Here is a 26,761-nt window from a genome sequence, read left to right as displayed (position 1 = left end):
AACACTTGGAGTTGGCTTCACATGAACACTTTTATTTTAGGAACTTTTCTTGACACATGGCTGCGCACCCGACAACACGCGCAGGAGCTGACACAATCTTTCCACATGATGACACAGGGAGGGCTGCTGCGGCTGCAGCTGCTGCTGCTTTTTCCGCTTCGGGGTGGGCTGCTCGGACAGGGTTGGCTGGTCGACCGCTTCCCTCTTCTTCTTCCTGGACGAGGAGGAGGAGGCCTGGGGCGTGATGGCGGGACGACGACGGGGCCGCGGATGGGCTGCAACACAAGGGAAGGGAGAGAGCCTTAAGCACCGCTGCATCGACCTATGCCTACGACGGTCCGCGAGGGGAAAGGGTGGGAGTCTCACCTTGCTTTCGGGGTCGTTTCCGCTCGGACTTGGAAGGCGACTGCTCGGGGACAGCCTCCGACTCGGGCAGCTGACGCTCTTCCTCCTTCACCTCGGGCTGCTGCAGCAGCAGCTGCGCTGGCTGGCTCGCTTGCTCCGCCAGGCTGGCTAGGTAGGACTCGAAGAGGGCCTGGCTCTCGGGACCGACGTCATCTTCCGTGATGAGACACATGGTGTTCACGGAGGCGTCCTGGCAGGGGAGGGCTTCTTGCGCCGACGACGGGTGCATGCTCGCGGCAGGGCTCGACGCGACAGACTGACGTTCCGGCACGCTCGCGCCACATGCTGCCGCCAGTTGCGCAGGAGGGGGGAGAACAGGGAGGGGAGGGCCAGCTCCCGCATGAACTGACACTGCACCAGGGCGTCATTATCGGGGAGGCGGGTCGAAAACTGCGACAGCCAGGAGGGGAGGGACAGCCCGCGGGCTCGAGCCAGACCGTGGCTCAGACAATAGAGCCCGCAAGCGTTACTGGACCAATGTTGAATGGGCCGCTCCGAATAGACGGCTCGAACGCTATGGCGGCGAAGGAAACCCAGGACTTCGGGGGCCGCAGGGCGCTGTCCCAGGCTGTCCATCACTTCCGCTTCCAGGTCCTTACCCAGCCATATCGATACCCAGTGGGTGCCGGGAGGGCGGAAAGAGGGAGACAGATTGTAGATGAGATGCCGCGGCCGGCCCGCGACGTTCAGCGAGGGGAGGGCGTCCAGAGGGAAGGTGCCCACGTGAAACCGTCGGAGCGCAGGATGCGCGCGGGCCGCGGCCATCAGCTCCAGGGTCGATGTGGCCGATGTAAAGTCCTTCATGTCTAAAGCACGGTCACCTCGCGACTGGCGTTGATTTCCAACACGCTATCGTACTTGGCGTAGAGAATGATGCAGAGCGCATGGGGGAGAGGGGCTTTCAGACGACCCTGGATCGACACCGTACCGTACTCTTGCAGGGTCTGGCTGGGGCCGCCGCCAGAATGGTCCACCGTCAGGTCCACCGCGCACGCAAACTTGCCCGTAGTAAAGTTGTTCATGTCGTAGACGTGACCGCTCGACTCCTCATGCTCCAGGCCGAGCTCCGTGTACAGGCTCCTCAGCATACTCGTGCAGCCATAGGGATTGTCGCCATCCATGACGAACCGACGCTCGTGACCGTTACAGATGAAGGAGATCTCCTCCAACCCGCTGTGGGGGAAATGGAAGGGATTCGTCCGCAGGGTGCCGTTATAGTGGGAAGCTTCAACCACCGTCAGCAGAAGGGACGTGGGCAGCTTGCCGCTGACGGCGATGGGGATGTTGATATTGGGGGACTGGGCGGGGTGAAGGAAGGTGCGGAGTTGCGTTCCTTTGAACCGATAGGTCGCCGGCTGCTGGCTCAACATCTGCTCCATCCCCAACGACAGCTCGGGGGTGCCGACATAATAGGGGATCTGCAGCTCGGCATCGTTGAACACCATCTTCGCTGTCTCACCGGCAGCATTGGCCCACAGATAGACCTCCTGGGGATTGAGAGTCAGACGGACGCGAATGGGGACGTTGTCCAGGATGTAGGCGCCGTCTTCCATATGGCACACGTCGGGACGCAGCCGCCCGAGCAACTCCACCTTTTTGGACCGCCTGAAGGGCGTCATGCGTTTTCCCCAAGGCCCCTCCTCCGACGCAGGGTACTCGTCGGGAATGTACAGCGACGTGGCCAGAAGACCGTCCCGCCCGTTCGCGTCGGAGCCCGTATGCAGGTCCAGGATCGCCTTGTAGTGGTACAGATGAGGGCTCTTGGTCACGGGCACTTCCGACAAAAACACCTCACATTGAGAGAACATGGAGTGCAGAGGCGCGTCGATGACCGACACGTCATCGTTATGACCATCCAGGTTATTCCCATTTTCCTTCTTCATCGTCACGTTGAGGCGCAGGCAGATGTTATTAATGTCCATGTAGTGCATGGGACGCCCGGGGCAAAGAAACTCGATCACATCAGGGCGCTCGGGCAAGGCCGAAAGCGGCTTCAGCTTCTGCAGAATCCGCCCGGTAATGCAGGACTGCACCGGCTTCTTCTTGAACAGCTCCAGCTGCGGGATCATACAGGGAACGAAGTCTCCCGTACTCATGGTGATGGTGGGGAGAAGATATCGCGGATCGAGGAGGCTCTAGGGACGGGCGGCGTCTTTCGACGGCGGCGGAGGACGCGTTGGGACGGAGCTACCCGCGCTTGACGACGTCTCGGCCGGACTGACGGCGCGGTCCGCGGCCCTTACCACTCTGACCTCGCGCCGCGCGGGCTCCCGCCGCCGCGGCCTTGGCGATCGACGACAGACCTTCAGGCCCTTGGCGCCCGACGACGTCTTTGAACGATTCGTTTGGGGTTCGCAATGGCCTCCTTCATGATGTTGGAGCCCACGTGGAGCGCTTCGGCTCCGGCATGCTTCGCGACGCTGCCCACGAGAGGGCGCAGATAGTTCCAGGCGCTGCGAAACAGGTTGCCGAACCAGCCGCGACCGGCCTGGACCCGGAACTTGGAGCTGTAGTAGGGGGTCGACAACCCCCCACCGATCTGGGACGCGTAGTAGGCGTAGTAGGGGTTGGCGGACGCCATCATACCTCCTTCTCTCTCCTCGGCTACGGAGCAACTGCCGACCGTTTGAAATGCAGCACGAGGACCAAGGGCTGTTCGCTGGCCTCGAGGGGCAGATACTCATTGTATTTATCCTTCACCTCCACGTGGATCGTATCCACCACTCGCTTCTCGACGGGAAAGTAGTAGACGGGATACAGCGTCTGTTGGACCTGATGACCGTAGACGGGGACGATGCGGAGGCACTTGCCTCGAAAGTCGGAACACAGACTCGGGCGAATGAGGTCGCAGTAGATGAAAGCGCGTGACCCCGGGGATAGAGGGGCGGGCCGGGCGGCAGCCTCGGCAGCCTTGGTTTTAGCGGCCAAGGTCTTCGCCACATGGCTAACCGGCTCGAGCATCGGAGTATCGATGAGCAACGGCGTGTACAGCATAGAGTTGGGGGGAGGCTCCGCAGACCCCTCCACGACGGCGGGTTCCGGGGAGCTCACAGGCGACGGGGTCGGCGACGCATTCGCCGCCTGGGCCGTCTCGGCGGGCGAGAGAGAAGAGGGCAGCCCCTCCCCCCGGGGCGTCGTCGCCGTCGTCGTCCTTCTCTTGACCCGCCTCCGAGGCCTCCGCAGAGACGGGGCGAAGGGGTTCGCGTGGCGGAGCAGAGGCGTCAGGTGGCGGCGAATCGGGGGAGCCATCGTGAGCGGTCGGCGTCGGTGCGTCTCCTTCGGCGTCCTGGACCGGTGTGACGAGGCTGACGGGCCCGGGCGGGGCGGAGGGTGCAGGGCTGGGCGGAGGAGGAGGAGGACTGGACGGCGGCGGCGGGCTGGACGGGGCAGGGCTGGACGGTGGAGAGCTGGACGGCGGAGGGCTGGAGGGCGGCGATGCCGGCGGCGGCGGGTCGTCCTCGACACGAGGGACGTCGGGGGCGGGCGGTGCGGGAGCATCGAAGGGACCGAACGAGGGAGCGCCGGCGTCGGGCGAACGCGTGGGACTGGCGTGAGGCGATCGCGGTCCGTAATTCGGGCGCACCGCCAACACAGGCACACCATCCGGGCGAGGCGGGGCGGCAGCAAAGAGTCCCCCTAGCGACGGCTTGACGGGGATCGTGCGCCGGGACTCGGGACTGACCGTCCTGAGGGAGACTCGCCCCCTCGACGAGGGCGGGCCGGCAGCGGAGGGGCGGGAGAATGCGACATCTCGACGCCTTCGCTTCTTTGGGGGCTCCTCCATGGGAGGCCAGATGATTTCCGCCAGGCCGCATACCCAGTCGCCATCACCGAGGTAGAGAGGGGACTCGAGCTGCACGCGGAAATGAGTCAGCGTGTTCGTCGGAAACACATCGCCCGAACTGTCAGAGATCAGGGGGAGGTACAGGCTATCGGGCAAAGGCAGCACGCCGCCGCTATAGTCCACGCTTGCCATGTTGCGGAGGCGGCGGCACCGCTTTGCCGGTCGTCACTTGCGCCGTCGCCGGGATCCAATCGCGAACTGAGGGCGGCCACCCAACCCAGGAGACCTGCACCTCCTTTTTCTTCGTTTGAGGATTGACCCGGCGATCGTGTTCTTTCTCAATCATGTAACGGCGGTCGGGGCGGTCCTTGGCCAAGATAAGCTCCTGCTCGAAAAACAGACCATCGACGGGCTCGCCCGCAGCATTGCGCAACTCGTAGGTGTGCGGACGCGTCTTCCTCCGCGCTTTCACCGTAAATACTTGAGGGGAAAACGTGCCCCGGTAGGCTTTGTCCATGCTCCGACGGAGCAGAGATACTCGGACCGGATCGCCGACCTCGAAGCGGTACGGACGCGGGTCCGGGATGTGGGGCATATGGCGCAGATAATTCCGCTCCCAGGCTGGGTACACGTCAGACTCGGAGAACTTGTTCGGAGCCACCAGGGTGGTGCTGTGGGGCGTGTCGTTGATGCTCTTGACCATATCTTGAAGCACGGGGAGGAAGGAGTACGTGTTGTTGTGGGTCATGTAACGGTGGAGGCGACGTTGAAGCGTCTGCCCTGCCCGCTCACAGATCGCTGCTTTCTCCGTGTTGCTGGCAAACAGATGGCGAATGCCGCGGTCTTTCAACATTTTCTGGAACCCCTTGTCTTTGTACTCGGACCCGCGGTCGGAACGCACGATATCGGGGTATTTGGGGAACTCATTCTCCAACAATTCTCTGAACGCCTCAGCGCACGTCTTCCCTTCTTTATTCTTTAACGGTTTGACATACAGTTTACGTGAGGTGCACTCTATAGCAAGCAGTAAATAACGAACTCCATCATTAAAGTTGGCCACGCGCCCCGTCTCCAGGAGATCGGTCTCCACCAGATGCCACAGCTTGACCATATTATAGAACGGCTTCGTAAACCTCTCGCGGCGGGGCGCGTGCTGGGTATAGGCAGGCTCCTGGGTGAGGTAGCGTCGGACGTCTTCGGGCTCCAACTTGGTCTTCCTCGAGCTAGGCTCAGCGGCGGCACGGCGAAGAAGATGCTGCCCAGCAAAGGCCGCGTAGGAGGTGCCCGGGGACGTCCACATGCGGTCCAGGATGCGGCGAGCCAGGTGTTGGGGCACTACGGCTTGGGGCTCTTTCCGTACCGGAGCCATGGCGAGGCTTGGTTCTTAGAGCGGGCGCGAGTCCGAATCGGGGACCACGCAGGAGGCTTGGCTTTCGAGCCGACGACAAGGCGGGCGCGCTTGGGCGTGCGCTTGGGCGTCGAGGAGGGACCGGCTACGGGCTCGCCCTCCTCATCGAACCCCTGTTGACGCTGGAGGCGAGAATGGGCCGTTCTCCACTGCCGCGACGTTTTCAGAGACGGAGCCTGCCTCGGCTTCGTCACGGACGTCGGGGTCTTCGGAGTCTTCGGCGTCTTCGGAGCCTTGGGGGATTTCGGCTTCGGAGGAGGAGGGGGGAGGTCGTCTTCCAGGAAGTTGATGAGATCGTTCTCCACGAACTGGCCAGAGGGCGGGGCGGGATCCGATACGACGAGCTCTAGCGGAGCCTCGCGCTCCTGAGCCGCCTGATTCAGGTGCCTCTGCTGCGTCGCGCGGTACTGAGCGTAGGCTTGAGCGGCACCAATCTTCGAGGCCGCCCGGGTGGCATTGGCGAGGGCGTCCATGCGGGCCGCATCCGTGCGACTCGTCAGCTCACGATCGCGGCCGAGAAGCCGCTGGAGCTGGAGCGGGGACAGAATGATGCGTTTGCTGAGAGCGTGACTCATCTCGACAACAGACCGGACACGACTGCGGAGAGGAGGGGGATGAACCAGCCGGCCCCAGACTGGTTGGTCAGGAGGTCTCGCCGCTTCTTCCACGAGAGCCGATGGTTGAACGCCAAAGTGCGAATACGCCGCTTGTGCCGCTGGCAGTGACGGACGCACGACGGGCTGAGATGCTCCTTACCGGGACCAGCCACCGCATTCAGAACGAGCTCGCATAGGCAGTCCACCTCGGACTTGTTCAACCCCTTCATCAGTTGCTTCCTCCGAGCCCTGTTGGCTTTCACCAATACTTGCATGAGGGGCATGTTTGTCTTCACAGAATCGCTCATATCCGTCATTTTCACGAAGCAAACGCTGCACGTCTTCGTCGGAGCTGTACACGCACACACCGCCGTCGGAGGGGAACAGACGAGTGCGGTAACGAAGCGCGGGATGGGCCTGCTGAGTCAGATCGCACAGCAGGTAGCCGAAGGGTTCCTTGCACGCGTCCAGGTAGCACTCGTACAGGCTCCGAGCACGTCTCGGCTCCAACTGAAGAGCCAGGCGGAAGAACGAGGCCGCGTCGCGGGGGTTGTTGCAGGCGATGATGTACTTTGTGCTCTGAGACAGATCGCGCTGGTAGCGGTTGCGAGGAAACAGGTTATGGTTCAGACTGACCACCGTTAAGGCTCTGTGGTGGCTGTGAACGGTATAAAGCAGCTGCGTCAGAATGCCCTGCTCGGTCTGTAGGTCGTCCAGAAACACGATACTATGCATGGGTAGGGTCGCCCCATCGGGAACGCCATAGTGAATTTGGAAGTCGGGCCGGTTGGCGATTTCTTTCGGCGGTTCACTCCCATTCGGAAGGCACCAGAAATAATGCTCAAACGGGGACGAAAACATTTCCCGCTCATGCTCCAGCATCCGCAGCGCCAGGGTGGTCTTGCCTGGAACAGACACATCATTCGTGAGCACTTCGGATAAGCCACGGAGCGCCGGGGCAGCGCCGAGATGATGAGCAACGTTCTAGGGAGACACTCACCGCAGCAGCTCGGCCCCACGATGGCGATCGTCGCCGGGTTGATGAAGGTGGTGGTCGAACGCCGACACGTAGAAGGTAGCGGACTCAGATCCGCGGACATGGTAGAGGCGCAATAGGTACACCAACACGGCCAGGATGACGCCGAGAACCGGGTAGTCCACGAACAGTGAGGGCGGTACGCTCTCGTCGCCTTCTAACGAACTACTGGCCGCTGCATAGCAGGAGCAGTCCGACAGGGGCAACATCGCAGAGTGCTCGCGCCAAAGAGCCAGGAGGCCGGAAGTGTCACTCAGGTTAGTGCCCTCCGGAAGCCGATCACAGAATGACATCCATTCGCTCACACGCTGATCAATGCCGCTCTCCGACAGGAACAGATAGTCGCGGAGGACAGCACTCCACACATCGGCAGTCGTACAGGTAGATGAAGGGGATTCGCTGAGGCACCCGGGCGACAGCAGGGTCAGAGCGCCCAGAAGGCAGACCAGGCGGGGGAGGGCCATAATACCGACAGATGCAGCGAGCAGACGACCGGGAGCGGGGAAGGTCCTCGCGACACTGACGACACCACAACGGTCTGAGCGCACTGCCGGTGTTGACGGGGACGGGGCGGGGAGCGTCGGAGCGCGACATGTCCGGACTCGTCGGGGGACGCTCGCCAACAGAGCTCGACAAGTTCAAACTTGTCGAGAATCGCGCGCAGGGAGCCGGGCAGCAGCGCCGCGAGGAGGTGACAGCACCGCCGTCCGAACGGTCCGCCAATGAGAGGACAGCCCGCGCGACGGCCGGTGAGAGGGCACGGTGAGAGGGACGCCGGGGGAGCCTAGCCCGCCGCGCCCGCCACCCCCTCTCTCTCGCACGCGCGCCCCGCCCCGCCTCGGAGCGACGGAGACGCGAGGCCCGCAGCCGGGCCGCCGCGCGACCACCGGGCGATACTTTCCCCCTCTCTCGCACGCGCGGGCCGCCCCGCCTCGGAGCGACGGAGACGCGAGGCCTGCAGCCCGGGGCCCCCGCGCGACCACCCGGGGGATACTTCCCCCTCTCTCGCACGCCGGGCCCCCCCCGCCTCGGGCGACGGGACCCCGAGGCCGCAGCCGGGCCGCCGGGGGGGACCCCCGGGGCGGGCTTCCCTCTCTCCGCCCCGCGCGGGGCCCCCCGCCCCCGGGGCGACGGAGACCCGACCCCCGCACCCCCGGGCCCCCGCGCGAAACCCCCGGGCGATATTCCCCCCTCTCTCGCCGCACGGGACCCCCCCGCCCCGGGGGCGACGGAGGGCCGGACCGCCACGCGCGCGGAGGCCGGGCCCCAGCCGGGGGGGGGGGCGGGCGGGGAGGAACGGAGCACCCCACCCTCCCGCACCCCTACCCGCCCCAGGGGGGGGACCCCCCCGCTTCCCCCGCCCCCCCCCCCCCCTTCCACCCAAATTTTCCCCCCCCCTTTCCCCCTCTCCCCCCGCGGCTAGCGGACAGATCCTCCGGTGCAGCCACACACTGGGCCCCACCCGCTCCCTTTTTCCGATTCCCCCGGGGCTATCGGACGAGACTCCCGGGGGCATCCGGGCGCACCCGGGGAGTTTGTCCCACACCCCCACTTTATTCACACACAGGTATGCAGCTCAGCGTGCCGTAATTCCTCCGGCAGGGCCCGGCTCGGCCCGGCCCGGCGACTCCTCCGTGGCCATTGTCTCCTTTGACTGTCGCCTCTCCACCGGTGTCTGTCTGTCCGTCTGTCCGCGCGCCTGCCAGGTAGGCCTCCTGGCGCCCGGCGCGCTGCCCCGTCCGGCGGGCTGCCTACCTCCGGGTTCGCAGGCGCTCTGAGGCGTCCCACCCCGCGCGCGCCTTGTCCGCACCACCAGGCCCCACCCCGCGGGGCTGCAAGCGCCCCTCCCGTCCCTGGCGCGAGCTGTGAGCCAGAACGAACAAAACGCGAGGCAGCCCCTGCTGCCCCCTGCTGGCTGGCGCTGTCCTTGCGACAAGAGTGTCGCCGTGACAACTCGGGCACGACGAATGAAAGAGACATGCCGCTGGCTCGCAGGTGCGCTGGGGTCACGGCAGGTCACGGTCCTCGGTCCTTGCGGCGCGTTGCGGCGTGTTGCCTGGCGCCAGTGTAGCGTCCGCTCCGAGGTCCGCTCTGTCCGCATTTGCCGGGCTGAGTCCTCGAGCCGCCCGGCCCGACCGAGTCCCACGCGCTGTGGGGCGGGTAGAGCAGGGCAGAGCAGGGCAGAGCCGCCGCGAGCTCAGATTGTAGCCTCTAGCCGGGGGTCGTGGGGAGCGAGTGGCGCGGACAGGTGTGCGCGCGTGGGCCGGAGCGGAGCGGCCGGAGGGAGTGTGGTGGCGGCGGGGCTACACTGCAAAAATCCAAAACAAACACGGGAATGTTGTTGGTTTTTTTCCAGTGAGGGCGGGGGAGCAAAGAGCCGCGACGTTTCCCGTAAAGGGGGTCCCGACCGCGGCGTGTCTTCTCGATATTCTCGGCGAACGCGATTTATTCCCCCCCCCCTCCCCTCTCTGCCATGTGTCGACGGCACTCCAGGCCCTCCAGCCCTCCAGGCCCGTATTTAGGACCCCGTCCACGTTGCGACTCCGTGTGGCCATGTGTCAAGGGGGGGGGGGGGGCGGGGCTCAAGTCTTCATCCAGCTCCCAGCCCCGCTCCACCGCCCCACCCGAATTCACTCAAGCCCCGTCGCGTCAGTCCTTCTGCTTCACCTGGCTCGGCGCCGCTCGGCGTCGCCATGCCGATTTATCTGTTGTTGTTGTCTTTTGTCGTCTTTGCGCTCCGGCTCGGCCTGGCCTGGGACTTGGGCTTCACTCCGTTGAGAAAGGGAAGTGCTGCCCAGTGTGGCGGGCAGAGGGTGCGCGTGCGCCCAGCACTGCGCCCCGCACTGCGCCCCGCACTGCGCCCCGCGGCGTCCACTTCCACACGAACCGCTCCGTCGCGCCTCGGGCATAAAGGTGTATGCCACTTAATAAACAAAAATTGTGTTTTTGTTTGCGTTGTCGTTTTGTTTGTCGTGCGGATTGCGATGATGACTCTGCCGTATCGTCCGGGCGTTCCGGCCGTTCCGGCCCCGCCCCCTGGCCGCCGGTATTTTCCAGTGCGCCACCTGCTCCGCTCTTCGCCCTCCTTCATATCGCCCCGTCTCTCTCGCACTCGCGGGGCGTTCCGTGCATGTGCGAGAGAGACGGGGCGATGGGCCGCGCGGCAACACCACGCCACTGGCAGGCGAATAACGGCGGCCGTTCTCAAATCGCAGCGAGCCGAATAAATATGGCGCGCCGTGCGTCACGCGTCGCGCTGTCTCTCTCGCACTCGCGGGGCGTGCCGGCGTGCCGCGGGGGTGCGTGAGAGACAGCGTGAGGGCGCTGCACGCGGAGTCCGCCGTTCGTTCCCCTCCCCGGGCTTCCTGGCCTGTGCTTCCTCCCCGTCGTAGGAAGGTGGAAGGGAAGGTCCGTGCAACAGGAAGGAACCCTTTTCGGGAGCCTACGCCCCGCCCCGCCCCGCCCTGGGTCGGTCGGACTCCCCGCTCCGTTTCGCGTGACTTCAAAGTTGGCATGGCGGCCGCGGGGGAAATTGGTCTCCGCGCCCCTCTGGCGTGTGCGTGCGTGTCCGTCGCGTGTCACGCGCGTGTCGTACCTCGCCAACACGCACGCAGCCGGCGGCTCGGCTCTATAGGTGGTGCACTGCAATGGTACGCACTCCACCCCCAGAAAAAAAGGGTCGTTTGTTGAGCCGGAATCATACACACTTGCAACCACTGAATTTACTTGAATTTTCAAGTTGATTCGCGTATTGCATGTAAATTTTCTTGTCGTTTCTTGGATAAAGAGGCAACAAGTGAATTCACTGGAATGTTTCAAGTTGGTTCACTTTTTGCAAGGAAATTTTGTTGGTTCGAGTTCGAGAAACGAGTCTTTTGGGTGCAGTGGATCCATTCGGCGGCCCCGCCTGCTCCACGGCTTGCTCCACGGCTTGCTTCATGGCGGTCGTGCTGCGCTGCGTGCCACTGCTTGCAGTGCTGTGCCGCGGGGAAACAGCCCTGCAATAACTAATCGCCGTGCGGTGGCACGTGCCGAACGGGCCCGCGTCTGTCTGTCTGTCTGCCTGTCTGTCTGTCTGTCTGTCTGTCTGTCTGTCTGTCTGTCTATCTGTCTGTCTGTCTGTCTGTATGTCTGTCTGTCTGTCTGTCTGTATGTCTGTCTGTCTGTCTGTCTGTCTGTCTGTCTGTCTGTCTGTCTGTCTGTCTGTCTGTCCGTCCGTCCGTCCGCGGCCACTGACCCGACCAACGTGGCCCAGTCCACTGATTCCGAGGGTCGTTCCATCGCTCTGTCTCTCTCGCACTCGTCGGGACGGAGCGATGAAAACGCTTCTCGGAATCAGTCTGCAGTCCGACCTTGCAGCGGGGCGGCGGCAGCGGGGAGGGAGGACCTCCTCAAAGGGACTCTGCTCTGATAACGTCCCCGCCAGGCTACGCCCGGCGGGCCGGCCGGGCCGCGCACCAACCTGACGTCCTGCGCCAGGTCCTTCGTCGAGGCGGGCAAGCCGGGCGGGACGGCTGGCTGGAGGACGGGGCCTAGATGGAGGCGAAGGGCGCGCGGCGACGCAGGGCGTCGACTCGTCTTGCCCTAATGGGGTTGTTCCGTTTTTACGATTATCGTCCACGGCGGCGGCAAGGGCGGCAGCGCGCCGAGTGTCGCCGCTTCCTTCCGCCAGGGCGCGCCACCGGAAAGTCGCTCTGTCTCTCTCGCACCCACACGGGACGCCCCATGAGTGCGAGAGAGACAGAGCGACGAGCGTCCCAGCAGCCCTCGCTGTCTGTCTGACTCTTTACTGGCCGGACAACGGCGACCCGACCCGGCCTGGCCTGGCGGGGCGCGTCTCTGCGGACGGGCCGCCCGCTGCCACTTCTCCTGTGGGAAATAAATGGCCGGGATGACGGAAGGGGGCGGGGCAGGGGAAGGGGTGGCAAACAAACGTGACCAGTTTCCGGCGCGAGGATCGAATCCATCATCGATACCTCGGAAACAAACCGAACGCGGCGTCGCGCGCGTTTTACGACGCGCGTTTCGCTGCCGCCGCGGTCCGGGCAATCCGCCCCCAAAGCGGCTGCCTGTCTGTCTGTCTGTCTGTCTGTCCGTCTGTCTGTCTGTCCGTCTGTCTGTTCGGAAAAGCGTCGTTCGGACGGCGGCCGTGGTGACAATGGCGGCGCTTCCTAATCACTGCTGACAATGGCCTGGCCGACGCGCGAATTTGCCGTGCCATGCCGTGCCGTGCCGTCGTGTCGAAGTGCGCGGCGTGCGTCGGCCTGGCGGTGCAGGCTGTGCTGGCGGTCTGGCGTGCCAAGTGAACCTGTTGCCGCGCTCTGCGCTGCTCGCTGCTCCGCGCTCGGCGTCGCCGGCCACCCCAGCGGCCCGGTCGGCCCGGCCCGGCTCGCCCCCGGCCCGCCACGCGATTCCCCGCGCTGTTGTCCCAAGTTCATCCATCTTGCCACTCCTCCTCGGGCCGCCTCGGGCCGCCGCTGGCTTACTGGCAGAGTGCTTCTCGTTTTTCTCTTTCACCCTCCCCTCCCCTTCCATCCAGCGACTCGTTCTTTACTTTTGTCGTGCTCCGTGTGTTTTAGGTTCGCGACGTGAGGCGCCCCGCAGCGCAGCAGTGTATGATTCCGAGAGTCGTTTTCGTCGCTCCGTCTCTCTCGCGCCTATGCCCCATGAGAGCGAGAGAGACAGAGAGATGAAGACGGCTTTTTTGAAAGCCCGGGGGGGGGGGAGGCTTTGTTGTTTTTAAATCACATACTGTTTGGCCGCACGGGAGAGAGAAAATTGGGGGAGCTTAGTGCAGACTGCAGAGTGGTGGCGGGTGGCTCAGACCCACTGCACAGTGTGAAAGGGGGAGCGATTTGAAATTTAGGAGGGGAAAAATTATCATCATGTTCAGGATAAAAAGACTCGAAAAAACTAAAACTATCTGTGGCGAAGAGCGAAAAAATGTGAAAGGTTACCATTTGGCCATGTGTTCTCCCCTCCCCTCCCCTCCCGGTCGATGAGCCCTCGGTGCCCTTCCCAATTTCCGGCGGCCGTCCTTCTTTCTGTCGAGCGGCCCTTACTTTATTACCGCTGTTTCCTCCCCAACTTCGTCATCCTCGGCGGGGCGGGGCGGGGCGGGGCGGGGCGGGGCGGGGCGGTGCAGCAGCATCCCTCGGCGGGCACGCCGTCGTCAGGCAGAGGCGCTGCCGCGCTGCTGTGCTGCGCGGCCGCCTGCCTGTTTGCAGTCGTCTGCGACTAAGTCCGCGACTCGCCGCCCGGCCCGGCCCGCCTCACTGCTGGAGTGCGTGAGCGCTGGAGTCCCGAGACGCAGCCTCAGGTTGTAACTATCAATATTGGGCCGGCTGGCGGGGCGGGGCATCACACGCCCTACTGCGTCCTCGTCTCGTCCGTCGTCCTACGTACCTCGCAGTGCCACTGCGCCGGCTGCAGGACGACGGTCCTCGACTTGTACCGGGCAGGATGAAATGCTCCTGTGAGCAAGGAGTGCCGGAGTCGTGAGATCCTGGAGTCCCGGCCGCGGGGTCCTCGAGTCCAGGGGGCGGCCAGGGGCGGCCAGGGGCGGCCACGTCGATAAGCGGGGCATCTGCAGGTGCCAACATCTGCCACCGCCGCCCTCGATAAACCTGCCGCCCCCGGGGGAGTCAGGGGAGTCCCTTCCCGTTCCAGGGACCCTCCGTCCCGTCCGCATTACAGGGATGCGGAAGTTATCGGCGCGTCCGCCTTCCTGGCCGCCTATGGCTGGCCGCTCGGCGGGGCGGCAGGGCCGACGCCTTGTCCAGGATATTCCAATTCATGTCCTCTCGGAGCAAGGAGTGGGATTCCAGCTCCGGCTTGCTCCATGGAGCCTCCAGGCGGCGGGAATGCTGCGATCTCCCTGTCCGGCGCCTCTCCGCCCACGGCACCCCGACCCCGAGCTGGAAGTCTGTCCCTCTCTCTCGCTCTCATTGGGCGGCCAGTACGGGTGCGAGAGACACGCCGACAGGACCGGGTGGCCGAGGAGAGCCGCGCGCCTTCTTCAAAGGCACCCTTTTAGCCCCACCGGGGCCGCCACCCCTCCGCCACCCCTTCCCTCCCATTCTTGTGGGGCGTCTCCTCTTCCTTGGCGCGGGCCCAGGCTGCCTGCTCGGCCTGCCCGGCCTGCCTGCTGCGCCTGCCAGCTCGGTCTGCCCGGCCGGAGTGCGTGGCGGCCGCGCGGCGCCTCGCGGCGCCTTTCAGGCCGAGTAGGGCCTCGTCCTTGTAATGCAGGTGAGCCGACGCGACGCCGTGCTCCGCCATAGGCTCCGCTCTGTTCGCAGCGTGCTTTCGCTGTCAGTGCCCGGCCTGCCAGCTCGGCCTGCCCGGCGCCGCGACGCACCTGGTCCTGTTTCTCGTCCGGCTTGGCCTGGCTTGGCCATGCTCGCCGCGCTCGCTGTCGCCGCCTGCCGCTGGCAGCCGTTCAACTCGGCGTCCTACACGGCCGGGGCGCGCACGTGCGCGTCGTGGACAAGCACCGCGACGGCGGGCGCCCCTTTTGAGCCGCGGAGGAAAATTGGAAAGGTTCTGGGAAAATGGAAAGGTGCGCCGAGAGGTTCGTGTCGCGGCGAGAGGCGCTGTTGGCGCTGCTGGCGTGACCTACTGCCCTTCCCTCGCTGCCACTTCCGGCCGGCCTCGCGGTGGGGGCGGGGCGAGGGGGCGGCACGGTTTTACGGGCCCAGGAGCGAACACCGCACGGCGCCCCACTGCAGGCGGCACGGCACGGCACGGCACGCACTTGGCCCAAACAAATGAACAGCGCCATGGGTTCCCTTGGTTCCCTTGGCGACGTCGCCGAGCCCGGCCCTGGCCGCCCCGGCCCGGCCGAGCCCCTCCCCGGGATTTACGGGCGGTGCGCGACGCCACGGCGACGCCACGGCGACGCCGCCCCGACGGTGTGCTGTCCGAACGCAGCGCCGAGTTGGCGCGGAACGCGGGGGCCGACTGGGCTCTAAAAGGCCTATAGTGAGGTTTCTCCATATTATGGTTGAAATTCTCTGTATTACGGTGGTGCAGCTGACTTTCAAACCTCACAGGCATCTTGTCGAACTTCTTTTTCGGGGAAAGGGCAAGAAACTGAATGGAAAGCAACGAGACGAAATTTACAGAAGTAACGCGCGCTGACAAAAAATTGCGGCGCATTTTTCGGGGTGTGCTGTTTGGCTGTTCGGCTGTGGGGCGGAGGGCGGCAGGCCTAAGTGGGCTGGCCGTGTCATCGGGCGCGCCATCTCATTTGCTTTACGGCCGCCCTGCCCGCCACTTCGGCCGTAAAGGCCCCCGGCATGGAGGAGGCCGACAAAGCCACCACGCGACGCGCGGGGAGGCGCGAAACACGGCCGCGGTCTCGGCCTCCACGGCCTCGAGATGGGTCCAGCAGCGCCGGCAAGGCCTCCGCCTCGGCCGCCAAAGGCCTCCGCCGCCTAGCTCGCCGTGAACGGGAAGTAAAGAGGAGGCCGCCGCGTCGATGACGGGGAGCAGCCGAGCCATTCGGAAGAGTCGTTCCGTCGCTCTGTCTCTGTCGCACTCGTGGGGCCCGCCGTCGGGGTGCGAGAGAGACAGAGCGACAAGTCGCGCGGCAGGAGCGGCGCAGGTTGCGGCGCTGACTGCGAGGAACCGATAAGGCCGTGCTCCACGCCGTGCTCCACGCCCTGCACTGCGCCGTGCCGTGCGCTCTCGGCCGTGGCGGGGCGAATCGCAGTCGTCGTCGTACAGCGTAGTACAGCAACGGCCGGTCGGCTTAGGTGCCCCGTGCGGCCCTGGCGGCCCTGGCGGCCCTGGCGGCCCAAAGAGCTACTTTGGACTCACAAATCGGCCTACTTTCAGCAGCAACCCCTAGCGGGTCGCCCCCACCCCCACCCCCACCCCGGCACTCCGCACTCTACACTCGCCCCCGCAGCGCCTTGCAAGAGTGTGTCCTGCAAGAGCGCTGCCGTTCGCGTGGGGTTTCGCCTTCGCTTCCGGTTTCGGTTTTGTTCTTCGCGGAAACACAGAACGAAAAGTGAGAAAACGAAAAAACGGAAAGAAAGACCTCTTTTTTTATTTTTGCACTTGCCGGCTCCATTTTTCTGTTTTCTATTTTGGTCGCGCGGCCTGCCGAGCTTGCCGGGCCATTGTGGGCGTTTTGGAAACCTCACACCTCCGCGGCCCGCGGCGCCGCTCCCTGACTCCACAGTGCAGCTCCATCTGGCGCGGGGCGGCGCGGGGCGGGGCCACCGCCGTTATTTTCCCCTGGTCGTCTGGGCGCCGTTCCACCGCGACGCTCTTCCTTCCCTCCCTCTCTATCTCTCTATCTCTGTCCCGATATAGCCCTCTCTAGCGGGGACACGAGTGGCGAGAGAGAGGCGGAGAGATTGCAGCACATGTGCGCGTCGTGGGTCCGCCGGGTGGCGCCGCTGCCGAATTTCATATTTTGCCGCTCGCATTGATTTGCCGCACGTTTCCCATTAGCGAGGAGGGAGAGAGAGAGAGAGAGGAGCCCCTCCGGTTCCCCCAGCGACAGGCCTACTTGGGCTGGTGGGCCCCTGCACCGCGCTGCCGCGCCCTGAACCGGAGCGACGGCTCGGCAGACGCGCTATACGCGCTGCCAGCAAGCCGCCAGGCCGCCAGCACGCCAGGGCCTTGTTGTGGGCGGGCAGCGGCGGGAGGGCGCTCGACGGAGCCGCCGTCAATGCCCGGGCCCCGAGGCCCCCCGCCGGTCGGTACACGCGCGCGCTCCAGATGATGATGCGCGCCGTGTTGGCGGTGGTGTCTTTGAGCGCGAGGGGCCGGCGGCGGGGCGGCGGGCAGGGCGCCAGGCATGGGCCGGGGCGAGCGTGTAAGCGCCGGTTAATGTTGGCCGGCCTGTAAGCCATCATGAGCAAGCAGTGTGGTGGTCTTACTTTATGTCAGGAGGGGAGCAGCATCATATTGTCTGGCTGTGCACGGGCCTTTTGTTTTTGTTGTTGTTTTATATTTCCCCGGCACGGAGTTGTGTGGGGCGCCGGGCCGGGGTGGTGGCGGTGGGTTAACCTCTGCTAGTGCTCCGCCGGTGCCTCGGCTTGCCTCGGCTTGCCTCGGCTCATTTGGGTCCAAGGCGAGGCAAGGCCGCAGCACTGTTTACTGCGCTTTTACGAGACGAGCCCGCGGCTCCCTCCCCTGCCTCGCCCACCTCGCCGAAAAGGCAGAGCGTTATTGCTCGCGGTCCAAACCACTGTTTTCGTTGCGTTGCTCCCTGCCTTCTTTGCCCTGAGATTGATAAATTACTCGAAACTCGGCGGGCGAGGGAGGCTGCGCTGCACAGTAAATCCAAAACCCAGTTTCTGGGGCGTTTTTGACCAAAATCCGGGGAGAAATGAATCTGTTCCAAGGTGCCACAGCCCTCGGGGCGCGTGCCGCAGCCTCCGAAAGCACCGTGACAGTTATTGAACAGCCATCCTACCAGAAACTGGGGCGTCCACTCCTAGTTCTGCGGCAAACCTGCATGATTTGGTGGCAAAGGCGCACGGCTTCTGTTTGAAAAGTTACCGGTATCTTTATACCCCGATTTCTGGGTTTTTTCTACGTTTTGATGCCCCAGAAACTGGGTTTTGGATTTACTGTGTGCCGCGCGCGTGACCCGCCCGCCACCGCGAGCACCACCGCGGGAGGGGAGGGAGGGATCCCCTCCGCCGCCGCCTCGTCGCCGCGCCGAACGACAAGAAATTAAATAAAGTGCGGCGCCGGTTTAAGTTAATCACGCAGAAATTATAGCCGACGGTGTTTTGTTTTGTGTCGCGCCTGTAGGGCCTGTAGGGTCTGTAGGCGGCGCGGATAAATTCCCGTAATGGCTGGAAATTAGGGCGCTGGTGTCGCGCCGCGCGGAGTATCGCCCACACCGTAACTCAGGGCCGGCCCGCCGCTGCGTCGCCGTGTTTGCACGGGGGGCGGCGTGTGGAAAGCAACGAACGAACCCCACGCACTATAAAACCGCGGCGCGGGGTATCGCCATTCGCCACGGACAGGGGCGCTGGTCAACGACCGCACTGCCAAAATCCAGGAGAGGACCGTTAGAAAGGTGCGGGGTATCGCGGGGTCAGTCCTCCAGTTCGGTCCCTAACCCTTCCTCACGTAGCCGGCGTGGCGTGCCGCGCGCCGTGCCGGTTGGGGCTTTGCGCCAGAAGTGCCCCCGCATCCCCAAGGAGGCCAAGGAAGGCGGGCCGGGCCCCGGCAGGGCCACGGCAGGGCCACGGGGGAGGCGCGCGGCCGCACAGATTTCCCTGCAGGACGTTTATAGTGCTCCCGATTCGGCGTGACGCTGCGGCAGGGGCGGAGGGGTGGGACTCCCCCGACCCGACCGACACGGAGGCTGCGTGTGGCCGTGACCGGCCAGGGAGCGTGATGCCTCGCCCCTTGCACCTTGCGCGCCTCTCGTCCAGAGCGTCTGCCTCGTTCATATTTCCGTCAGCGTCAGTGCGCGATGCCGGCCTGGCAGGGTGGCCGAACACAAACGGAATAACTTAGAAACGCGATGAAGCGCAGGGCGTGGCGTGGCGGGGCGTGGCAGGGCAAGGCAGGGCCCCCACGAGCGACGCAGCGCGCGGCGAAGTTTGGGCCTCGCTTCGCCCCGTGAGCCTTCTCAATCGCTTTCCCGGTCTCGCTGGCTCTGGCGCGCACTTCGGCGTGCCCCTGCCGCCAGGAACCCGACGGTACCCGACGGTAACCGAGTTGCCGCCGCCGTGCCGTTTCCGCGCGCTGGGACACTGGAAGGAGGCTGGATCCTATGGCAGTGCCCCTCGATACCCGCTTCGATACTCGCCTCGATGCCCGCCTTGATACCCACCAGGTAATCGTCTGGAAACGCAGTGTGTCAGCGGCGGCCTGTCCGTCCGCCCAACAGTGGGCCAGAAGACCAGCGCTGGCGGCCAAAACTCTGGACGCATTTTGAGCTCCCGAGTTGTTAAAAAGAACTCGAACCAAACCTGTATAGAATTGCTGGGAGTCGAACCCCAGCCCCCGGAGTTGCGGGTCGACGCCTCTGCGCCCTCAGCCGCCGCCGCCGCCGCTCTGCGCGGTCGTGGGTTCGAATCCCCGGGAGGGTGCGGGCTGTTTTGTCGTTTCGCTGCCAGCCGCAGTGCCCGGGCCGGCCAATATCTTGAGCGGCGCCTCCGCCTCGGCCTCCTCCAGGCGCAAAGCGGCAAGCGCAAAGCCTTCCCCCCCCCCTCCCTTCCCCGTCGTCATGCCGCCAATAGCCTTATTGGGCGCTATTCGAACGCCCCTGCAGGGCTGCGCCCGGCTGCCGTACTAACCGGATTAGCCCGGCCGGAAATCGGAGCGAAGCGCGTAGAGAGGCCTGAAAATCCCATTTTCGAAAAGCCCAAGCAAGCCCGGAGAGGTCAAGCCCCAAGCTCTAAAAAGCCCAAACCCGAAGCCCCGGGGAGTGGCGGCCTGCGGGGCTGCACTCATCTCGGGGTGACGGTTGTTGGCCAGCTGTCCGTCGCACTCGCTGCGCGCCCCGGGTACCACACTGGCGGGAGGGCCGAAAAAAAATGAAAATGGGGTAGCAAAGTAGAGCGTGGCGGCGTTAGGATATCCATCCCCTTTGCCTCGACGGCGCCCTCGACGACAAAGCCGCCTCGTCAGCGACCGTCACCGACCCCCACGCCCCAGCGCGACGCGGCTATTGTAGCCTCGGCTCGGCTCGCCTCGGCTCGGCCCGTGGACAGGGGACGTCGGGACGTCCGCCCCAAGGACGTCACCTCGAGTAGAAGCAACCGGCCGGGTTACTTTTCAAAATCTCCCTATTTCCCCAGGATTATCGGGACGGAGGCCAGCGAGAGTGCGCCGATTCTCCTCTCCCCCCCCCTCGACGCCAATGTACTTTGTGTTTATCTTTTGGCTCCCCGTCCGTCACCGCCAGCCATCAATGCTGCGGCCGAGTACACAGACGCCGCTCGAGCAGGACGACGACGCGCGTGTCCTCCAGCACGAGCACGAGGCCCTCGCCAGCTCGCCAGTTAATGGAAAGGCTGCACTGATCCGCCACTGATCCGCGCCCCGCGCCGTAGATGGTGTCCGGGCCTGCGGGCGCAAAGTTTGAGTTTGGCTCGGGAAGGTGGCTGCGGGCCGGCCTGGCTTTGCCGCGGACGTGCAGCACCGGCCGGACTCTCTCGCTCTCGAGGCTCTCGAGGGACGTGGCGCTGCGCGCAGCCTCGCGCGCAGCAGTGCGAGAGGGACACACCGGCGAGGGCACTGTTCGGAATGGAGCCGCTCTGCGGTGGCGCTGGGGCCGCGACGCCCCGGCCGCCTCGACCCGAACGAGGCCCCGAACGAGGCCCCGAACGCCGACGTGGGTCCAGTGATGCCAACGGCTGTTCTTCGCGATTCGTGGCAGTCCGGAAGGACCCGCTCTAAAGCCGACCCTCCGGCTGACAGCCCCGCCCCGCCTCGCCCCGCCCCGCCGGGGCTGGACCGGGGCCGCTCCGGAGATGGCCCCTTGTGCAGTAACTTGATTCCGGCCCGACTTTTGGCCGCTGGCTGTTGAATCTCGGGACGGCGGAAGGTCCACGGAAGTGTGTCGAGGGGGGTCGCGCCCCGCCCCGCCCCGCCCCGCCCCAGGCGACGCGGTACGCCGCGCTGCTTGCATCCGTCTAATAATCATAATGGCGGCGTGGCGCAGGCAGTGTCTCCCTCTCCCTCGTGGCGCGCCCCGCACCAGTGTAGCGGCCCATGGAGGGAACAGGATGGCGCCTTCCCCCGGCGTGCTGCCTTGCTTGGCCTTGCTTGGCCTTGCTGCGCCTCGAGGCGCTTCGGCTCGGCGGGGATCAAGGCGGCCGGGCCGGCCGGGCCGGGGAAGCAGGTGGATCGGGCCTCTCCCTTCCCTTTTTGCTGCCCTTTGGGCTGCGCTGCCCTGGCGCTGCCTGCGCGCCGCCCTTTTTTGGAGCTGCCTTTTGGCGCCTTTTGGTCCCTTTCGGCCCTTGCCTCGGATCGATGCCCCTTCGTTGGCTTTCTGCCTCACTATCGCCTCGGCTCGGCGGCCCTGCGGCCCGGTGGGGCGCAGGTGTAGATGGCCGGGGAACTACAGCGAGGCGACCCGCGTAGGTGCGTTACTCCAGACACGAGCTCCAACTAGTTCGCAGTGAATCACGCGTAGGCCTACGTCCACTGGCCACTTCGTGTCGCGTGCCTGACGCGATGCCCGTTCGGGGACGGCGCAGGCTGTGTCTGCTGGTTAGCGTCGGTAACGGGGTCGCGTCGCGGTGCCACTTGAGGGCCGAAATGACTCGTTGCCGAGTCCGCCCGGCCCAGCCGAGTTAGGGTCGCTTTGCAGGCTTTCCGGCCCCTTAATCAGAGGAAGGCCAAGTTTTTAATTGCAGGTTGTGGCGCGCCCTGAAGCGCCCTGAAGCGCCGTCACTTGAAACCCGCCGCGCGTCCCTTGTGTCTCTCCCCACCCCCTCCCCTTTTTTTTGCTCCGTAAGGAAAGGGGCGAAAAATGCAAATGAAGCGAGACAGCGAATGAATGCGAAGCCGTCGCTTGAACACGCCCCTAACGCCCCCTTGTTGTTTGCTTGTTGCAGGTTGGTGTCGGTCTGTCGCCTCGGAGTGCTGGAGTCGTCGCCGCCACTGCGAGTCGTTCTATCCACGGCGTTCCGGACCCCAGCAGTCGGCCTAAATTGCAGTGACTAAAAAAGGAATCGCCCCCCACCCCCAAAGAAACGAGCACCGACGCTTGACAAATATTGACGTGAAAAGTGCAATTTTCGGTGCGTCGCGTCGCTCTGTGTCGATCCACGTGTTGACGCCCGCCCCGGCCGGCGGGGGGCTGGGGCAGGCTGGGGTGGTGGGGGATAAATATATTTTAGCCGCTTTGAGAGTTTGGGGCCTGTGTAGGCACTGTGACGTAGCGCGTCGGGGCGGGGCGGGGCGGTGTGGGGCTGTGTCAACATTCGTCACCGTCCAGGCTGAACAGGGCGGCGCGGGCGGCGGGGGGCGCGGCAGCCGTATAGTTCCCCGGCCTGTGATTACTGTGTGCAAGCTGCCAGGGCTGCCAGGGCTGCCAGGGCTCCTCTCTGGGCTGCGAGGCGCAGGCAGGCCAACTCTGTTAGACGGCCGGGCCGCGCGCCGCGCTCACTCATCATCTTCCCCGTGATGGCCGAGGCCGTGCCCCGCCGCGCCCCGCCGCGCCCCGCCGCGCCCCGATTGCCTGCGACGCCTAATGAGCACGCCGAGGCCGAGGCCGGCTGGGATTAGCGAGATATTGCCGCGCCCGGCCCGGCATTCGGCGTGGCGGGCGGAGTGGCGGCTTGCCCAGGCTTGCCTCGCCGCGTCTGGATGGCTTTTTGCGACGTCCTCGTGGACGCCGCCCACTCGCACACAGACACACAGACCGCCGCCGGTTGCGCACGTTTGAGTGTGCCGGCTTCGGCTTGCTGCTTTTAGCGAGAGGGTGGTGCGGGCACGGCAAACTCCCCGGCGCTACAGAGTGAAATTGTGCAATTGGTTTTGCATACTACAACGCCACGCTGCGCCACGCTATGCGCGCTGGGGGGGGGGGGGGCTGCTGGCGGTTCTGGCCCGCGGCCGACGGACACGAAGGACACCCTGTCCGTCCAGCTCCCCTTCCCTGACGGCCTGACGGTCTGACGGCGCGGCGGGCGGGCTGGCCGGCAGCACACGCGAGTTTGTTAAGCTCGTTGTACAGATTGAATCAACGTCCGCCGCGCCGCGTTTCGTCCTGACTTTGACCCGCAGTGCGGCGGTGGCAGCCTCGGCCAGGAGGAGGCCGTGGTGGAGGCCGCGGAGGAGGCCGTGGCGGGACGACGCGCGTGTCCGGTTTGGAAATGCATTTTCGGTCCGAGGCCGCCGCCGACGTGCAGCCCCGGCGGGGTCGGCGGCGGCCGATGGCGGCGTCCCAGCAGGGGGCTGGCTAGCCCCGCCGCCCCGCGCGGCCCTGGGTTACCCTTTGGTCCCTGACCTCAAACTAGGGACCCTGCAGCCGCCACAAATAGTGCCTGCGGGGCTGTTCCGTGGCCGGGGAGGTCGGGGAGGCCGTGCGCCGTGCGACAGTCGGGTCCGGGAGGGTTTCGGCTGGGGGCGGGGTGGGGCGGCCGGGCAGGCAGGCAGGACTTGCGGCGATTTGACTCGACTTCGGTTTCAGCCGCTAAGTTGGCCGGAATGACTCCCAGTCCGCTCCCCTCCCCCCCCTCTCTCTCCGCCTGTCTCTCTCTCGGCCGCTATCGTGGGAGGGATCCATTAGCCCGGGGCTCGGAGTGCGAGGAGTACGGCCCGGGCCGTGACCGGGCCGTGACGGCGCGGGGAGGCCTCTCATTTACCTGGGTGGAAGGGGGAGGCGGAGGGGGTGAGCCCCCTGCGGGCCGCGACGCGCCCGCTCCACTTGAAGGCGTTGCTGCCGCCATGCTGCCCCGTGCCGCGTGTGCGTGCGTCTCGGCGTCACGCGTCGAGACAGTTGATCGGCTCGACGCGCCCTTTGAGACTTTGAGGCGCGCTGGCCTGGGCCGCCTCGGCCTCGCCGGGCCGCAACTCTAAAGAGGCGCGACGAGGCCCTAACAAGGCTTCTCGGGGCGTCGTGTGTCACCGCGTCTCCGGCGGGGCGGGGCGGAGCGGAGCGCCGAAAGCATCCCGCCGGTTTGAGTTACCTCCCTCGCTTTCATTTATTTTTCAGACTTTTAATTTGGCCGAAGGAATTTTTTGTTAACTTTGATTCTTTCCGTAAGTGGTCGGTCGGTCCCTTTGCCACCGCCTCTCGGCCTCGGCCTGCCGTTTCGCGAGAGAAGGAGCAGGCCTCTTTTGATGGGGAAGGCCCGCGGGGCTGGAGGGCGCTGGGGCCCCAGCCTGGGGGTCAGGTGGGGCGGGGCGGTTCCATCAAGCGAGACCGCCGCGCCGCCCCGCGCCGTCTGGTTGGGTTCGATGCGAACGGCAACTCGGCGGTGACGGCGTCCCCGGGGTGTGTCCGGGCCGCTCTGCCGCCGTGCCGCCGTGCCGCCGCTCCGCCGTCCCCGGGGCGTCCGCATCTCACTACGCCGTGGGCTGTTTCCGATTCGTTTGGGAGCTCGAGGCGAGGCGAGGCGAGGCGGGTGTCGCCGTGTCGCTCCGGCGGCGCGCGCCATAGGGCACACGGCGCAGCAAGGCGCCACGCCGCGCAAAAGTCACTCGGATAAAAGCGGACAGGAAAATAAGTGCGGAGGAGTCCCCGTCTTCGGGGAGGTAAGATTTTTGTCATTTTGGGGCCGAATGCAAATTTATGGTAACTGGTTTCGCTGGCAGGCGCGCTGCTTTTTCCCCCTTTCGTCCCAGGGTCCCGAAAGCAGGGTGGGGCACGGTGGGGCGGGGCGGGGCGGGGCACGGCTGGAGGGCCCCTAAAACGAGGTGCTTACGGCCGGCATGCTGCATGTGTTAGCGCCAAGGCAAGGCGGCGCCCGGTTTTGAATTTCTGCTATTCCACTGCGTCAGTCAAAGTCAAGTCCGACTTTGTACAGCAGCCGCATAACACAGGCACCTTTCCGCGCTGCGAAGCTAGACTGCGTGGCACTGTTCGATGCGCCCTGGCGGTTGGCGGGACACGACAAAACGACGACACACTGTTGCAGTTGTTTCCGAGCGTCACTCCAATGAAAGCCATGGCTTTCAGATTCAGCGTATGTTCTTTGTTGCCCTGACGCGAGAGGGTTCAGAGAGGCAGCCGGTGTCCCAGTTTCTGCCCCATCCTGTGCTCCTCGCTCTGCCTCTCTCGCACGCCCGCGGCGCACTCCATGAGTGCGAGAGAGACAGAGCGAGACCGCAGGCGCGCGGGCGGCCAGGGCAGGCAGGCAGGCCGGGCTAGCAGGCCGGGCTAGCGCCTGACGGCGGCAGCATCGGCACGCCGCCCAGCAGCGGCGCCGTGCGTGTTGCCTACCCCCGACTTCACAGGCGTTTGGAGCGCGCTCGCTCGCTATCCCTCACCAAGAACCAATCAAAAAAAAATTATAAGCGCGCGGGAAAAAGCAAAACGTAAACTGGTACCTTTTCTGTTGCAGGGGCGGTGCTGTCCGTGAACGTGGAGGTGTTCCCCTCGGAGGCCGTGGTGTCGGTGGGCCAGAACGTGTCCATGCTGTGCCGCGTGTCCGTGCCCATCCAGTACTGCCGCATCGAGGTGCCGGGCCTGGAGGCGCCGCTCAACCTCAACCCGCTGCGGGGCCCCGCGCCGCCGTCCATGGCCGCCTACCTCGGCGAGGGCCTGGACAAGGGCCACTGCGGCGTGTCCATCCCGCGCGTCGAGGACAAGTACAACGGCGTCTTCAAGTGCTCCGTGGGCACCCCCACCGAGGCGCACGAGAGCCAGGGCACCATGTCTGTCGTCGTGGCCCGTGAGTTCGATCGACGGTCTCCGTCTTTTTTGCCCGTTTTGTGTGTCCGCCTTTTCCAGTGCCGTGACCACCCGATTTGCTTTCCAGGCGCCCCCCAAGGACCCCCCGCCATGGAGCTGACGCGGCCGCGCGACCCCCAGGACACCTACCAGGAGGGCGAACGCTTCCTGGCGACGTGCGTCGTGCCCGAGGGCAGGCCGGCCGCCAACATCACCTGGTTCATGGGTCCGTAGTCTTTGGACTACCCGTTCTCCCTGGGCACTCCCTGGGCACCGACTCGCCCCGCTGACGCCCCCCTCTCTCTTTCTCCTCTGCAGGTGACGACCTGGTGACCGAGGGCGTGTCCGCGCCGGAGATCTTCGAGAACTCCAAGGACAAGCTGTACCGCATCCGCCAGAACCTGACCCGCGAGCTGCGCTGGAGCGACAACGGCAAGGAGCTGCGCTGCGTGGCCGCGCACCCCATCCTGGGCATGGACCCCGCCCGCACCACCGCGCGCAAGCGCATCAGCGTCAAGTGTGAGTCCGCGAGTCCCGAGTCCGCCGGTCATTGGTCATTCCCTCTCGCGTCGTCCCGGCCAGTCGCCCAGCTCAGCTGGCACGTTGCACTGTGGGCTTTTGATTCACATTTTCATCTTCTCTTAAAAATGATGACTTCATCAGAAATTGATTAAATTGTAATCGAAGCTCCTACTCATTGCATGGTCATGGTACTAGACCCGAGACACACTACTTGATGATAAATTTTCGAACTACCTATGCTTATTGGTACCATACTGCTGCTTCGATGTAGGGTTCGCTGTAAGGAAATTTAGCCTCGACATTGTCATCAAGTGTCGACCATAGATTTTCAGAGTGTTCCTGAGGCGACCCCTTGTAACCTGGATTCCGTGATTCCGTGTGTCCCTAGTCTCCCCCCAGCCGGCGTCCGGGGACCTGGAGCAGTTCGGCTTCACCGAGGGCGAGGAGGGTCACGTGGCGATACGCATCAAGGCCAACCCCAAGCCCAGCTTCGTGTGGACCGTGGGTCGCGAGGACATCTACGAGGGCAGCGCCAGCTCCGACACGGAGCGCCACTTCGAGGTCGCTTACACAGAGCCCAAGGTGAGCGTGCGGAGCGTGGACCGTGCACCGTGCGCGGCACTGGTGGCTGTGGCGCGCGCTGCAGTGTAAAAAGTCTGCAAAGCATCTGCTTCACATT

General features: G+C 64.9%; 3 protein-coding genes across 4 annotated transcripts in view; 1 reads left to right on the top strand and 2 right to left on the bottom strand.

Moving 5' to 3' along the window:
- The window catches only part of LOC117641479 (fasciclin-3), a 182,979-nt gene that overhangs the window by 144,330 nt on the left and 11,888 nt on the right, over window positions 1–26,761 (top strand). Inside the window, 4 exon segments of the mRNA XM_034378844.1 lie at window positions 25,232–25,561; window positions 25,649–25,786; window positions 25,879–26,079; window positions 26,471–26,664. Of these exon segments, the coding sequence (XP_034234735.1) occupies window positions 25,232–25,561; window positions 25,649–25,786; window positions 25,879–26,079; window positions 26,471–26,664 (863 nt within the window).
- On the bottom strand, window positions 45–3,524 carry LOC117641480. Its single transcript, XM_034378845.1, has 2 exons — window positions 367–3,524; window positions 45–275 (listed from the first exon to the last, which is right to left on the bottom strand). The coding sequence occupies exon 1, from the start codon at window positions 2,499–2,501 to the stop codon at window positions 1,212–1,214; it is 1,290 nt and encodes a 429-aa protein (XP_034234736.1). The 5' UTR covers window positions 2,502–3,524; the 3' UTR covers window positions 45–275; window positions 367–1,211.
- Window positions 3,891–8,001, bottom strand: LOC117641481. Of its 2 annotated transcripts, none has more exons than XM_034378846.1 (2): window positions 7,194–8,001; window positions 3,891–7,098 (listed from the first exon to the last, which is right to left on the bottom strand). In XM_034378846.1, the coding sequence occupies exon 2, from the start codon at window positions 5,556–5,558 to the stop codon at window positions 4,362–4,364; it is 1,197 nt and encodes a 398-aa protein (XP_034234737.1). In that variant the 5' UTR covers window positions 5,559–7,098; window positions 7,194–8,001; the 3' UTR covers window positions 3,891–4,361. Both variants share the same exon structure in this region, with proteins under 2 accessions (XP_034234737.1, XP_034234738.1).

The sequence above is a fragment of the Thrips palmi genome, unplaced genomic scaffold, assembly GCF_012932325.1.
Source record: "Thrips palmi isolate BJ-2018 unplaced genomic scaffold, TpBJ-2018v1 HiC_scaffold_15, whole genome shotgun sequence".
In the NCBI taxonomy this organism is placed as follows: Eukaryota; Metazoa; Arthropoda; class Insecta; order Thysanoptera; family Thripidae; genus Thrips; species Thrips palmi.
Note: the sequence above shows the minus strand (reverse complement) of the source record. Positions and strands in the feature narration are given on the sequence as shown.

Coding starts and splice junctions, on each gene's coding strand:
- LOC117641480 (XM_034378845.1), bottom strand. CDS start 2,501: ATGAGTACGGGAGACTTCGTTCCCTGTATGATCCCGCAGCTGGAGCTG.
- LOC117641481 (XM_034378846.1), bottom strand. CDS start 5,558: ATGGCTCCGGTACGGAAAGAGCCCCAAGCCGTAGTGCCCCAACACCTG.